Source organism: Syngnathus leptorhynchus, chromosome 3, assembly GCF_054491065.1.
Source record: "Syngnathus leptorhynchus isolate UIUO chromosome 3, UIUO_Slep, whole genome shotgun sequence".
Lineage (NCBI taxonomy): Eukaryota > Metazoa > Chordata > Actinopteri > Syngnathiformes > Syngnathidae > Syngnathus > Syngnathus leptorhynchus.
The window spans coordinates 10205825-10222029 of NC_141197.1; the positions used below are offsets into that span (position 1 = coordinate 10205825).

Genomic DNA, 16205 nt, shown 5'->3' on the forward strand with positions numbered 1-16205 from the left:
TTGTAGGGCATCACTTCGTTGGATTAATGCATTGTTGAATATTTTTCCTGCACGTTCTATTCAAAGCAAATAAATCAGACACGACAATACATAACCAAGTTTACCCCCCTCATAAGAAACGGAATACTGTAGCTGAAATAAAGTATTTTATTTCAAAACAAAAGTGATCATGATGTGTTTCGATGATTAATACAAGTCATATGAACAACATTACTATTTGTGAATGCCAAGTCACTTAGAAAACAGAAAGAAGTTGGCTCAGGGCTATAACACTGTCAGTCATCATCAAGGTACAGCAGGTGTCATGGTGCAACTCCAAAGTGACTTAAATCGAGCGCTTTCAGAAAATAATTTGAATACCAGTGTGGATCACGTCCGCATTGTTGTTTAATACAAAGTGACTTTGTGGGGTGTATTAGCTGATTCAGTCAGGCGACTGGCCACATTGCTGGTTAACTTAGTAAAGCTGTTTGAGCATATCGTTGACATCCATCTTAACGTCCACATATGTCTAACTAGAAAAAACAAAAAAAAAAGGATACAAATAATACTTTTTCCACATCTCTGACTTTACTCGTGGCAATTGTAATGCACAGGTGTCAACTAGTATGTCAAATAGTATGTGCCCCTCTCCGACTAGTACGCTAGTTTGGAAATTTCATAAGGTAGTGAAAATACATTATTAGTAAAGAATCATGCTGTGCTGCATTGTTTTAGAAATCAGGACAAATAGTGTATGAGTACACAAACCTCATCGTTGCATATCAAGCCCATTAAATGCTCAAACAGCTTTCCACAGATAAAGTAACAGAGGTTAAAGTCACAATAACAAAAAATATACACCGGTCATGTAAAATACAGACTAATAGGCCTTAATGGTGAATTAAGATCCTGTGCTGAAGGTTTACCTTCCTTAACTGAACACGTCAAAGGCCGGTCAACATTGGCCGAAGAGCAGTCAAGTCACGGGGCAGCGGCAATCCTTTCACCGAGAGGGTTTTACCACTGCTCATGTTCCACCTCATTTTTGGAACATCCAAGTGCCTTCTGCCTGAACTTGCCAACACATGGCTCCGCAGAAATGCATAAAGAAGAAGTGAAAGCAGTCAAAAGCAGCCAGTGTCTTTTAAGTGCTGAGCTGCTCACACTGTGCACAGGTGCGCACGGGCCTCTGCCTGTGCGTCTGGACCTGGACCGTGCATCTTGTCAGACTGTAGGTGTGAAGCAACAGGTGACGAGCCTTTGCTTGGACATCTTCCCAGTTGCTGGCACTTAAGGGCTCTGGGAGCACAACAATGCAACATAAGATTGGAGAAGTGATCGGGTGAACAAAGTAACCGGGTACATGGGTACTTTCCACTTTACAACAATCAGCAGATGTTAACAGCTACCGTTTAAAGTTAACTTTACAACTACTTTACACAGTGAGTATTGAAGCAAACTGTCAAGTCCTCAAGCGTAATGCTTAATTCCAGAGAGTGGCTAGCAAAACCAGCAATGTTGTTACTTTGATTTTTGAAACAACAAATAGGAGAGGCACTCACAGGGATATATTCTTTATCCTTTGCGCAAAAAGTAACCATACTGCAGCTTAGTTTTCTGTTCTTTGGTTGAGATCTTCACTGTGTAAGCTCATTCTTGATTTTTTTTATATTGGTATAGTACTGGTTTGTACTAGAGTTTGAATTTTGAAGTCAACTATGGAACAGAAACAAGATCAACTAGAGTTTTGGTTGTGATAAGGTCTTGGATGACCAGGATTTTAGGGCGTGAAGATTTCTGTTCTGACAGCTTCAGTGACACGTCACGCTCTGGTTCAAAGAGGAAGAACCGGACTCGTGCACATGTTCAATTGGCCTCAGGCCTTGTTAGATTTGACTTTCCTTTCAACTTGTTTGTGGAATTTTTCTCAACACATACAGACAGTCAATTCTTCTTTTACTGCATATGGATTTTTAAACTAAGATGAGTTTTTCTTCACTAATAAACATTAACCATCCATTTTCAAATTTGACTTTGCTTGAAAAATGTGCCGGTTGTTAAACAACTACAATAATTAATCTTGATAAAATAAAAAAACAGCTTCAACTTCCACTTTTATAAATTGTGTCATTCATTGTCTACACTGCAGCATTATATTGTGATTCGTTCATTTTAGAAAGAAGAGAGGAAATCACTCCCTGATCCAAATATCGATAAATTCTGTAATACAGTCGTTAAAAAAGAAAATCAAGTGTTGAATATAGAATGAAACCTGTATTACTCCAAATACACGATTCAGTCCACTAATACCATCTGAAAACTTCAATTAAAAATGCAGTTTTCATGGCTTTCCACAGCTCAAATGTAGCCAGCTTAGAACTAAAACATACAACTTAAATGTAAGACTTGCACCTGGAAATGACAAAAATAGGGGGTAAAAAAAAAAAACCCCAAACCCTTCCTTTGGTAGTTTCATTTGCATTAACACAGCTAAAATGGTTCAAGAATAGGGAAGCAGTTGACAATGGCCAGGAGCAGAGTTTTAAAAATAGATTTGAGTCACATAACCAAGCCAAAGCACATTTACCTCACGTTCCAGGGAGTGAACAAGAAATGATGTCAAGTAATATCAATGCATGAATATGTGCATATTACTGAAGCGACTCACTTAATTGCAGATGCACAAGTGCTGCGGTTTTATCTGTTGTCAGCGCCCAAACATTTAACTCGTCCACCGACTGCACGTCCTCCAACTTCAGGAGATCTTCTTTGATCTGCACTGTGTCCAGATGCCTCGGCACACCTAGGCGGTGTACAAAAAGGGGAAAACCACACTATGAATCATAATGTAAAAACACAAGTTTGCACATTTGCAAAGAATCTGACACTTGCCTTCCAGGACAATGACTGTTGTGTCACGTATGATGCGGATTGTGGTGAATAGAACCAGAACCGAGAAGATGTAGGTACAGATTGGATCCGCAAGTTTATACTCGGGCTGAAGAGATAGAGAAGTGATATCACTGTGTCAAACTGCAAAAATACAATCCGACCATAGTATGCAACAACCGAGGCAAACGGTTTAACGGCAAAGTGCTGAAAGTTTATACATTAAGAATTGAATTTCCATAACATTTCACGCAAAAGTGAGTATACCAATCACAACTTCTCAAGCCCCGCAACACAGAGTCACATGACATGAAGCCTCAGATGCAAAATTGCTAATTGGGCCCAAATTTGTCATTTTCACTTTGAGGTTTAGGTTGAGACATTCAAGGCTATCAAATTTTAAAAGGACAGAACATTTTCAAAAGCTTTACAACAAAATCAGACTGTGTTGGAAAAAGAAATTGATTTTAAGGCCAGATCATCTAGGCCTATTTGCTCGGCACCATAAAATTGTGTTTATTGTGTAATAAAGCCCAAGACTTCATATAAAACTGGCCGCTAACAGAACAAAGCAAAACACCTTGAAGCGGACGATGTATGCAGCTATGAGAACCCCGAGGCTCTGGAGAAGGTCACCCAAAGCGTGGATGAAGGCGGCTCGGACAGCCAAGCTGCCGTGCTGCCTCTGGTTCTGTCCGGACCCCGCCGACTGTGATCCCAACGTGGCTGCTGTGGCGCCGTGAGAATGACCGTGGCCATGAGAGTGACCGTGGCCGTGAGTGTGAAGATGACACCCTTGGTTTAATAAGAAGCCCATTCTGGATAGAGAAAAAAAACAAAAACATTTTATGCTGCGATTTCGACTGTAGTCAGACGAGAAACATGCCTTCACACTCACACGACGTTGACAGCCACACCCACGGCCGCTGTAATGATCATGACATCGCCATTGATGTTGAAGTCTTGTTTTATTGTCCTTTGAATGGCCTCAAAAAGCAGTATTCCCGTCAGGATGTAGATGAGCACCACACTCAGGACAGCTGATATCACCTCTGCATCACAAACGGTTACACTACTCATTCCACAGCTTGCGGTCATATCTCTGCTTTGACTCTTCATACATCAATTTGGCTTACCAAGCCGATGCAGTCCGAAGGTGAATCTCTTGGTGGGAGGTTTAGTGGAGAGCCACAGAGCCAGCAGAGAGAACAGGATACCCACCACGTCAGCTAACATGTGCAGAGCATCAGTCATGATAGCTAAACTGTTCGAAACATAGCCACCTGAAAGAAAGGTAGCATTTAGTGACATATACAAGATGTATTTAAAAACAACAACAACATTTTTACAGGCCTCCATAGCCATATTTTTCTCACCTCTGACACAGACTCCGCTTACCTATAATTTCAGCCACCATGAAAAGAAAGTAGAGCAGAGCCGCAATGACCAGCCTCTTCATCACCTTCCTCTGCTTCACTGTCTCCCTCTTTTTGATGCAGCTGTCGCATGGATCCATGTTCAAGCCTGGGCTACCCACGCTGGAGGAAGAGTCCAGCAAGGAGTCATCATCTTCCTCATGACCCGCCACCACCAGCGTGTTGACCGCTACTCCATTGGACGGAGTCCCGGCAGAGTAGTCAGACATCTCGCCCGAGACCACCACCTTTATATGGAAAGCCATTTGGACATTTATCCGACATCATTAATATGCATCTAGAGGTCCACTAGTAAAGTAAGTGTAAGATTTTGACTCGTGTTTTTATTTTTTTATGTCACTACTGCAGCAAACTTGACTTTAATTGAGAAGACCAAGTAGCAGACAATTCCGAGTTTGGTTTGGGGGCAAAAATAAGCATGGTTATGAATGTGTTAGCACAGGAACAATAAATCCTGAATGCAAAATGGCAATGGTGTGAATACATGTGACTGAGAAGATTTTATGATTTGACTTTGACTTGCATATCCTAAGTAACAACAAATGGTGCCTCTGTAACTTGGGACTGCCTTGAAGTCAGTCTCCGCACATTTTTACAAATCATTGACCAATCTTAAGTGTAGAGACTGTCATGCTCTCTTTGACAATGCAGTGAATGGCTCAGCAAGCCTTTTTTGGTTTTCTGAAAAGCTATGGAGATGATTTTGCTCAATGCCAGCTTACTAGTGAAGACAAAAAAAAGTCTATGCACCCTGAGCTGGAGATCAAGGATATTGAATCATTGGCTCCATACCTTCAGCTTGCTGAATTTGGGCACTTCGTCTTCCACCAGCTCATCTGAGAAGTCGAAGGGTGCCGTGTCGCTACTCATGTCCCAGTCGTTGCGCTCTCTCCTGAAGGCTGAGCGCACTTTGCTCAACAGGCTACCACCCGACATCTTTCAAAAGTATCCTGGGCCCACTATGCAGACAGGACACTTTCCTCCCGGGTCAATCATTCACATTGCGTAGCTCTGACGAACATGCGTTTACTGCATCGGGACCTGAAACAGATGAAAACAAAAGCTAATGGACACCACGCACGCTTTATCACAGCTTGTATCTTTAACCCTCAAGCCATGTTCTGTTTTACTACCCCTTCGTCTTCCATGGTGATATAGGCTGTAATTTTTGAGATTTTAAGATATTTTTTTCACTCATTATTGTATCTTGTTTTGAACTAACATTCAGTTCTTTTGATGAGTATGAAGTTCAACATTAACAGCGACTGGCTTGAACAAAACATAAATCCCAGAAAATCTAAATTTGTACTTTGCCATGTTCAAAGATAGCTCTCCTAACAGGTACTATATCTGCTTTTTAGAACAGTACAGCTGTTGATACAGCTGGTGTGACCATTTTTCTTCTGTCCCTCCCTTGGGATAAGGTACTGTAGTTTTCTGACATGCAAATAAATAGTGGGACTCAAATCAAGTCAAAGCTACCAGTTTGTACCATCTTTCCTTAACCTTTGCGGAGAACCTTGTCAGTGTATTGAAAAGCACTGTTTAAACTGAATTCACCTCCACTTTTCCATCAATGTCATCACAGAATCCTATTTTATTGCTGATGTAGCCTCTAGTAGTGCCTCTGGAGTCAAAGGTGGCATTGAGGCACTTTTCAAAAGCATTTTTTTGTTTTGTTTTAGAACTCCAGCCACCTTTCCTCCAATTGTCATCCCACTCGGATAGTGGGAAAAAGTTCCCACGCATAAAAATAGAAAAGAATCTGATGAGAGCATCATGTATGAAACGTGTGACAAAACATATGCTATGAAATTTACTAATGGACTTCCTGGTACAAAAATTGATTAAAAAACATTGAATAAGGAATTTGTCAAATGTGATTTTCTGTTGGACTAAATGCCACATGGTCAATTTTATTCTAAAGAACAGTACATTATTAATAGACAAAGAATTGAAGATGTAATCAAAATCGGATGAAAAAATACCCATCCGTGGGTCATATTTGTAATAACACGGCAAAAAATATACATCCGAAACACATAAAAAGGATCTGAGATGGAAACAAAAGGCCAGTATTTTATTCCAGGTAGTCAAACAGATCCTGTCATTTTGGAGCGAGATTGTAAGAAGCTCAAAAGTCCTGTTCAATGAAACAGCTGTGGCTAAACAGTAACAGGATAGCTCGTAAATGTGATCGAAATGTTTGGCGACAATCGACTTTTCATAAAAATCACATGACATAAACAGGGCTAACTCACCTGACAAAATATTTCCGAGTGATGTCTTCGGTCAGCTCGGTACATCTCTAGAGTCTTCCAAACTCTGGAGTGGGGGGGAAAAAGAAAAAAGAAAAAACCCCGTGCAACTAGCAAGTTTGGTGGAGAAATCCAGGGTCACGTGACTGGCCGAGTCATATGACGTTGGTCATCCGTAAACAAGTCAAAATGCAAATCTCGTCGTTGTTTTAGCTTCGCTAATACTCACCAAACATACACCTGAAATCGCCGCGGAGAAGATATCGCAACGGGTAATGTTGTAAACCGACTTTTAACGCCCATTTGTTGGATAAGTATCTCTTTAAAAAAAAAATCTGCTTGGACAAAGAAGCGAGTAGGTAATTAGCCTTTGTTTTTGTAGTGACAACGCGTCACGAGATACACCACCTGATAAACTGGTTAAAAGATCCTCATTCACTGGGGTCTTTCTACAAGTTGCCGAGTCTAGTCGTTTATGGTGGAGATTACTATACCTAACTAGGACGACACGCACTGTTAGCATACTAGTAGCACCAAACTACCCTGTAGTATTTGAAATACTGTATGTCGCCATCTTCTGGAATACTAGTATATGCACAATTAGAATTCCCTTTAGTGGATGGGTGTTAAAAAAATGTAGTTTGTAGTTTGCTGAAGAACCATCTGATGCCCTGGAATATTTTACAGGTTGCAGTCTTGTTTATGGAGGGAATGGAAGATGAAGGACCCTCATCACAGGGTGAACCACCACATATCGAAGGTGTGTAATTTGATACCAAACCTGCACGTGTTATGCACGCTTAACCTTGCAAAGTGGTCCAAATGTTGCATTTTCTACATGTGAAGTCATTCTTCTTTTGGGTCGGATGTAATAAGAATAATAATAACAATGGGGTAAATGTTGCACTAGCAATTTCAATTTGTACACCTACAACAGACTTTGTACATCTACAACATCTACAAACAGACACCTGTCATCTTTCAGGTGTGCAACTGTCGGCAGAGGAGCTAATGTATGTGGAGAGCTCCGCCCCTCTAGAAAATGTGTGCGAATACAAGGAAGCGGTGCACAAGCTGACAGAGGGCTTACTTTCCCACTACTTGCCTGGGCTTCAGAACTCAAAACGTACTCTCCAAGAACTCACGTGAGTTGATCGATGAGCCCTGATCATCATCATAATCACTCATTATGCATCTTTGTCAAATTTGTCAACATTGGAACCTCTTTTAGTTGGACTTCCAAGTTACTGGAACATCAAAATGTTTTTTTCTCATAGGAAGTCATATAAAATGCAGTCAGTTTTCTTCAGGCATAAACTACCACCATTGTGAAACCTTATTTATCTATGCAGGATTTTTTATAAGCAGCGTTGGAATATTCTCAACTGTCATGCAAGTAGGAAGGTAATTTAGACTGTAATATAGTAACTCTCTCTTTGAAGGCAGCAGTAAAAGAAAGAACTTGCCGTGACGTGATGGAATTGTATATTTTATGAATGTGTGTGCTATACTGCTGTGTTTCTCAAACCTTTTACATCAAATACCACTCAAATGTATTTTCTCATGCTCTTTCAGACAAAATCAACTCATATTGTTGGACACTCTGGACCAGGAAGTCACCAAGTTCCGAGACTGCAACGCTTTACTTGACCTGAATTCACTGGTATGAATTCACTTGCACCGAAACTAAGTCAGGGGGACATGTTCCCTCATCCTGTTTATTGGCTTGACAGTTTACAGAGGCCAAGGTTTACCACAACAAACTGGTCAATATCAGGAAAGAGATGATTTTAATCCATGAAAGGACAACAAAATTAAAGGTAAAGCATCGTCTGTGGATTTTTCTTTTTTGGCCATCTAACATCTTATTTTACTTATCCAAGACCTTCTTCTTGCGTCATTGCTTGTGTATGCGCATGTATAATGACATTTTTGTCGTACTTACTAATCAGTTTTTTTTTTGTTGCCCTCTGGGCCTCATTTATGCTTTATCTTCTCCTTGTGACAATGACAAGGCCCCTGATTGCTTCCTTGTGGTTTCAGAAAAGAGCTTTAAAGCTGCAGCAGCACAAGCAGAAGGAGGCGCTGGAGAGGGAGCACCAGCGCGAGAAGGAGCTGGAGCGAGAGCGGCAGCTTATTGCCAAACCTGCTAAAAGAACATAAGCTTCTGTGGTGTGGTGGTTTTGCTTGTTTCAGCCCATTTTCTACCAAGAAACAATTTTGTATTGTACGTGCAACAACATTTAAGGAAACGTAGTAAGAGGCCAAAGTATGAGTGTCATACAGTGGTTATGACAGTCATAAATTTACTGTCGCTAGTCTGCAATATGGATTCAACTTGTATCTCGAGGCATCTCTGTACATGTCCCGCAAATACAGCAATGGGAATTTGAAACTTAAAGTTTGCCCACTTGCAAAGAAAGTTCCAGTCTCAATTTTTATGTTTTTTATGTATTACGGTAATAGACACTATTGGAACTACAACCAATAGACACTATTGCTTAAAATACATTTCAAAATAGTCTAAAAGTGAAACAGTATTGCTCATTTTATTAGATGCGGGAAGTGTGATCTGTGCACTACTTCTTCCCATTTCAGTTTCATTAGTCCTCTAAGATGCAACTCTTGACTCATTTTTCTAAAACAAGATGACATTACACTCGTGAATGATCTTAACTAAACAGTTACAATTTGTTGCTATTTTTTCAAAGAGCCAGTTTTACATAAATTCTATTCCAACTGCCTAGCTGACAGATGTCTTTTTTGAAAGATGCTTGTGTTACAATCAAATGAGCGGTTTCTGGAAAAATGCTAAGTTGTATTTAAAGGGGATCGAATAGATATAACTCCCGTCCGCTCCGGTAAAATGCATTACGTGTGTGTAAATGTGCTCCAACATGCAAAACTGTGTGATTATTTATACCGGTGAGGTTTAAACCAAAGATGGCGAGTTGCCTATTGTTGGTACTTTCAGCTGTTAAACTCTGTTGACGCATTCAAGCATAATCCTGTTGGCTATCATTGTTGTTGAGAGAGTGTTAATAGAATTGCTAATGGGCATTGAACCCGTCAGTTGTTTCACGTTATAAACTCTGCTTAAAAAGCACTCCTGTGTCATATTTGACTGAGTTTGCCGTGCCCCAAAAAGAACTATACGGTCCACACTTCCTTATTCCTTATTTATTTTTCGTTTCAGGTATAAATAGATTTCGTTCTTTTTTTTTTTTTAATTGTTTTTTAAACGATATGTACCGTACATTATTTGCATTAAATATTCTTGGGACCTGTTGTGCGAAAGATGAATGAATGATCGAATGAATGATTTCCTGTAGCACACGAGAGCTTTTACAGCACAGTTTCCCCATCCAGTTTCAATAGAATGTAAATAAGTGAATGTTTTTTGAAGGAAGAGGAATATTCTATTTAGGTTTCAAGTAGACGTTTACTGAAAATTCTAATTGAAATCAGACTTCCAACAAAGGGAGGCAGTTGACACAGGTGGGCTACTTCCCTACAGTGGATTTCTATTTTCTAGAATAAATATTTGAAAAATTTGCATTTAAATCTTACAAAGTGCTGCACCTTTGTGGACTGAGAGAAAGAACTGTTGGATGCAATGACAATGTGAGCCCAGAAGATGTCAGCATGGGCATTTAAAAGAATTCCTCAAAGGTGACCACTTTGTTTTCTTTTCTTTTCGCTCCACAACACAAATGATACTTTTAGGATCGTGGCCTTTTCACCTGATCATTTTTCACTGACGATTTCATTCTATTGCAGTGGTTGGAAGTAAAAGACAAGTAAAAGTAAAATAAAAGACAGAGAGACGTCCATTACAATCATTTAAAAGAATGCAAGAAAGGTGTAGATTTATTTTGCAGTTGCTATCAAACTGTAGTTCTGCATTTCACAAAACCAATGTAATTGCCAATAAAAGTTTAATCTTTGTTCTTTCAGTACAGAAGTTGAATGTCTTTTATGACCTTCAAGTACAGCGTGTGAATGCTTTCACCACCTCTGCAAAATTGTCACAGTGGTTTTCAAAATAGTCAACTAGTTTCAGCCTCTATTGTTTTGTACCAGCTAAAAAAAATTATATATTTTTCTGTTGACAGAAAAGTAGGTTAAATTCCTATGCATCCCAAGTTGGAGCCCTGCCAATTCACATAAAGCTCCAATTTTATGCCCTACTACTACAGCTAGAAACCACCATTTGCGTGGTTCACCACACAAACTCGCTCGGAGCTAAAACTGCACTACAGAGTGGTCACGGAGGGGTCCAGACGAGGAAAGTAGCTGTCTAAGTCTGTGCTGACCGAAGCGAGATGCTGCAGTGAAAACGGCCCTTTGAATGTGGCCGATTTTTTACATTTGTCCGTGTATTTTGACATGTGCCTCGATGTTTGGGGCGGGGGGGCAGAACAGGCATTTCCATTCATTTTAATGTGTAAAGACCATTTGAGAGTCTTCTGAGTTATTAGCGTGGTCATGAAATATATATTTTTTTTTTATCTCAAGGCACCACTGCACCCACCTTTGAGTCCCAATCCACTTGTTGAGAATCATTGGGTCAATTTATTCTTAGACGTTGAAAACGTCATCAGACAGTAAAGGAAGGACAATAACTGTCCCGGTATGTCTACTATTCCCAAGTGGTTTTTTTTTTTTTCCCCCTTATAAAAAGACCACAGGCTAGAATTAGTCAATTAGACACTCTTCCTGGAGGCATGGGTGGATGGCATCCTGAGAGGTAGACAGTCTGGGTCTCTAAGTGTTTGGTTTTAACTCTTCTCAACTTTTAGAAAGCTGGCTGTCAGGAAAAAAACACCAGGCAACTTCTTTCACAAAGCCACAGACACGGAGGACATGATGATGTTGTAGCGGGCAGGCCTTCCTGTCTCTGTAAACACTGATTCAGACGGACGGCTGAGGAGTGGGAGGCTGTGGTCTGCTTCAGACCGGCAGTGCCAAGCCTCTCCTAGAGCCACCATAACAGGATATGGTCCTCAGGCCCACACTGATGACGGCTGCGTGGTGTCATTATTTCCCTTAGGTTTTAACATTTGGGTCCGTATTTGTGCATACTGTTGTTTGGCCATTTGTAGACTTTGAGCAATGGCTCTGGAAAACATATCGCTTTGTGGGGATTTTGACCAACGTGACAGCAATTGAGGTTGCTTTCCCCAACTCTTCCCCACCGCGCCTTACATAAGTTCATACGCTTCGTCTGGTTTAGTGGACTGGGAAAACATTAGTAATTAAGTGTCCGTGACTCAACAGATGCTTCAGAAATAGAAATTTAATCGAAACAGTTTGCTATGTAACCAATGGGATTTTCCAAAACGGTATAAATAATCTACAACCAAAAATATTACGTTTTGTAGTGCAATAAGAATTTGAACATGGGTTCATGTCTCTTTTTTTTTTTTTTTTTTTTGGACCGCAAGTAGCATTTATTTTACAAGCATGTTTTTACAGTAAGGATCAAATCACATCATGGTTTATTTAAAAATCAAATAAATGCATGTATTTCTAAAGGTTTGTTGCCTAAATTGGTTTCCTGTGGCAATGAATAGAATACAGATCAACGGATCTAGTCTGGTCTTTTTTTGACAAACAGGTACTTTAAATGGCTGAATAGTTTAGCTACACATTGTGTTTGGATGTCTGATTCTCGCCTCGTTGTGTCGGTAACGTGGCCTATTTTCTCCCATTGGCAGACAAATTCAGTGTAAACACAGACATTTGTGGTCAACCACAGGAGGAGAGTTGCTTTTTTTCCGGACAATCCAGCAGGTGCAGCGCTAGGTGGCTCTAAAGCATGGTGGCCTGACCATGGTCATGTTTTTAAAACGAGCCTGTGCAACAACTCCAGTCGTCGCTCGGGTTTTTACTGCGCAAACCACAGATTTTCTCAGCTAGACTCTAGTAAAAGATACAAATATAGAAGTTAAACAACAAAGTGTGCTTTGTGGATTAATCAAATGCATGTGCCTTGCATACTTTGAGGTTAGACTATATACCACAAAAACTACACTAATCTCTCTTGATGTCTTGCGCTATTTCTAAATTTAAGCTTCCTTCCTAACCGCCTTGTTAGACAACATTTTTTTTGTCACACTACAAAAATTAAACAAGAGCATAAAAGAATATAGGGCATTTTTAGATATATAAAGTCGTAACTTGTGAATTTAATTCCTTCCATGACCAAGCTCATAAATCTACCAATTTTCAGCAGTGAAATCACTGGAAATGCCAGGAATTCATTCCAGCACCCCCAAAACCACCCCAATAATTTTGTTGTGTTTATCGTCCACAAAATAGCACTGTATTGCACGGATGGGCAATTCGTATGCCTTGGGACATTGGACCTCACACTTCCCAACCAAATGTATGACAAAAACACCATTTTAAATCTATTTAAATACCTGCATATGTGCAAAGAGGTTCTCTTAATATATTTCATTTTTAATGATACATTTTTCAATGCATGTATAAGAGATCTAAAAATATATAAAGCCTAATCAAACAACAAATGATTTAAAGCAAACAACAAAACAACTACAATCTGTCATATTTTCTTTTCACGACAAAGGGTTCTTGCATAAAAATGACCTAATGCGTTGATTCAAAGATATTGTGAAAGCGCGAAATAAATAAAAATGTATTGTGTTGTAGACATAGATGTGGTGGAAATTCAGACAGTTACATGATCAATGAAGGCCCTGCTACTTCATTGAATTTTATGTTGCTCAGATTAACGGCAAAGATGTGCCCTATGATGTTAAAATGTTGCGAAATAACCAAAGACCATACATTTTACACATACTCGTGACAAAATGCCTTCCTCAAACGCGATGATGGAGGTTTGGTTCCCATCCCAGTCTGTCCTTTTGCAAAATGCTACGACGCCTTGTATGCCAGCTGGGATAGGCTGCAGCTCCTCGTAACCCTAAACAGAAAATGACTGTTCCGATGATATGATTGAGTAAGAAAGAAAGACTCCAACTGAAAAAGTACGTAGCCTCCCAAGGTGCAAGACAAGTCAGTGTTTGTAAAGTCTGACCTGAGGTGAAGATGTGAGGTCTGAAGGGAGCAATTACTGTTTATAAGCTCTATTTGAGTTCACCACAGCAGACTGTTGCTTCCTCTGCTCCTTGGATCAACTATGCCGAGATGTGTATTGGCCGAGTGGATAAAGCAATAGTGTGCAGAGAAAAAAAAAAACCTCACATAAACAAGATCCAGTACTGGAGACCTGCTCAGCCCTGAGTGGTTGTTGCAGTGGTGGGAGGAAAAATGCAAGCTTTGTTATTGTCCAGAGACAACAGTGGTGTCAAAAGACCACAGTTGGCAAAAGTACTCACACTCTGTTCTTCAGTGGAGGTATAGATAGATATTTGTTGTTTAAAAAAAAAAAACGGAAATTTGGATTTTTAACATAAAGATTTTTTATTATTATTCGAGAAATACCTCTTAGTGATTGTATTGTACAGTACAAAATACACAGTCACACCATTTACCTAGCACGTAACTTGCAAATGCAGAAAACGTTAACACAAAAATGAGTGTCCATTGTATACAAGACACGTTTATTATGTCACACAAACCAAATGTTATTGCTTAGTTTTTTTTTTTTCTTTTTAATGAAGAACTAGCGAGTCTGTGTTTTTTTTTTTTTTTTTAATGCAAATTAGAATTTTTGTACACCAAAATCTTGTGGTTTTCCAGATTGGCAGAAGACAAAAACTCATTTGCCACAAATAATTTTTGGGGAGTACAGATACCTGAAAAACCTACTTTTTCACAGTACCAAAGTATTTGTACTTTGTGACTCCTCACCACTGCAAAAGACAAAGCCTTCTGTCACCACCATACACAAGGGAAGACAGGTTCACCACAATAGCCTCACTTCAGCAAAGTATCACTATGCTAAAAATATGACGTCTCTTTTGGGAACTTCTGCTGACCATTGCACCACGTTGTGTAAACTCACAAACAAACACACAAGGAGGTCAATCATTTAGAATTGGATAGCAATACTGTAGTGTAAATCTGGGTCAGTCTGATCCCTTTTCCCCTCTTCTTTTGGTAGAGGGGAGCCAAGAGCAGCAGTGGAGTTATGTAACCACTTATCTCACACGTTCAAGTTTACTCTGACCAGCTGGCAAGCTGTGCGCACTAACACCCATGTTAAAATAAGATGCCTGGGCCTTTGCGAAAAGCTGCAAGTTTTTTGTCACTGGTGCTAAGCTAAAGTAAATAAAGGAAAATTGTGACTATGATTGCGACGCAGGGTCTAACCTGAACTTAACGGACACTATTATTTTGGCAATGTAATGAACTTTACCCTAACAAATGGCTTTAGCAGCTCAGCTAACAAAACAAGTAATAATAAAATTCATAAAAAACTAACTATGATAAATATTTTAAAATAATAATAAAACAAATACCAAAGCTAATAAAAACCAACCGTATAAAAACATAATACAAATCAATAACAACCAACAAACTTGCTCTAAAAACGGATTAAAATGAACAGAAATTTAAAAACAAGTCAAAATGAAATAAGAAACACAATTAATGAATAAATAAAAGTTTTTTTTTTTAAATATCCAAACTCCAGTAACCCCATATCAGACAGACTATTAACACATTTAAACATCTATGTTTCATAATTTGATGTCGACAATTACAAAGATATTTTTGGATTCACTAGAGTATGTATGCATGCAAAATGAACAGTATTAAAGTTGAAGAACACAATAGATAGACGAGAGCAAGCATTTGACTGTTTGTTCTGGGGAAAACTAAAGTAGGTTGCAGGTTATTTATCCAATGATTGGGATTGTAATGTGATCTCTGACTCACTGCTCCCTCACTCCCAACTCCAGATCACACCAATCTCCATAGAATAACTTTAAACCCAAGTGTCTTTTGTGTGGTGGTGCTGCAGAGGGACTGGGTGGACTACTAGCATATCTTTAGGACCAGTTATGTAACCACATCTTAAGTGAATGTCAACCCGAAAATATTCATATCTTGCCGTATCTCTCAAAAGGCTGCTCGTACTGAATTTTATTATGGGCAGATGCCGAAGCAGGAAATTATGCCTTTCTAATTTACATCAAGTATTGACGTACTTTCGTGTCTTGACAAGACCAAAAGAAATACATATGCTTGCCAATATGTATCATGAGAGCAAATTTAAGCACTGTATGAAATGCCTTATGGTTAAATTAACATGTTTTTATATTCAATGTTACATAGAAGTAAGCATATTGCTTTTGCAGTTGTTGTGCGTAGTTATCAAATCGAACCGTCCCATCTGCTATTACAGATAACAGGCCTTGGCACGCACTCTGATCTATGTGGAAATGGAATCAATGATGTTAGAGTTGAGGAGGTATGTTTTTCAAAAACAGCTTCACCTCATTTACACCTGCCAAAGCGTTCTTGTTATAATTATTAAGCATAAGAGATCTTGACACTAATAAAGATAACCAAAACACACTGGATCTTGTTGGGGCGGTATTTTGACCATTTTTCGGTTCAACTACTAACAAGTTGTATTAGGTTTGTTAAACAGCATGCACAGCAATTTGTGAAAACAGTTTACCAGCATTAGCAAGGGTTGAAT

At 39.3% G+C, this 16205-nt stretch overlaps 2 protein-coding genes across 3 annotated transcripts; one reads left to right on the forward strand and one right to left on the reverse strand.

The window, feature by feature from the left end:
• Nucleotides 1-145: 145 nt before the first annotated feature.
• On the reverse strand, nucleotides 146-7070 carry slc30a4 (solute carrier family 30 member 4). The gene is made up of 9 exons (XM_085907729.1): nucleotides 6569-7070; nucleotides 5100-5348; nucleotides 4270-4534; nucleotides 4008-4154; nucleotides 3770-3923; nucleotides 3452-3689; nucleotides 2875-2980; nucleotides 2651-2785; nucleotides 146-1281 (listed from the first exon to the last, which is right to left on the reverse strand). The coding sequence occupies exons 2-9, from the start codon at nucleotides 5241-5243 to the stop codon at nucleotides 1127-1129; spliced, it is 1344 nt and encodes a 447-aa protein (XP_085763855.1). The 5' UTR covers nucleotides 5244-5348; nucleotides 6569-7070; the 3' UTR covers nucleotides 146-1126.
• Nucleotides 6674-10466, forward strand: bloc1s6 (biogenesis of lysosomal organelles complex-1, subunit 6, pallidin). 2 transcript variants are annotated; one of them, XM_085907730.1, is made up of 6 exons: nucleotides 6674-6837; nucleotides 7253-7325; nucleotides 7551-7710; nucleotides 8141-8228; nucleotides 8299-8385; nucleotides 8609-10464. In XM_085907730.1, exons 2-6 carry the CDS (start codon nucleotides 7268-7270, stop codon nucleotides 8726-8728), a joined length of 513 nt encoding a protein of 170 aa, XP_085763856.1. In that variant the 5' UTR covers nucleotides 6674-6837; nucleotides 7253-7267; the 3' UTR covers nucleotides 8729-10464. The 2 variants fall into 2 exon arrangements, with proteins under 2 accessions (XP_085763856.1, XP_085763857.1); XM_085907731.1 differs by having other exon boundaries at nucleotides 6685-6924; nucleotides 8609-10466.
• Nucleotides 10467-16205: the final 5739 nt, after the last annotated feature.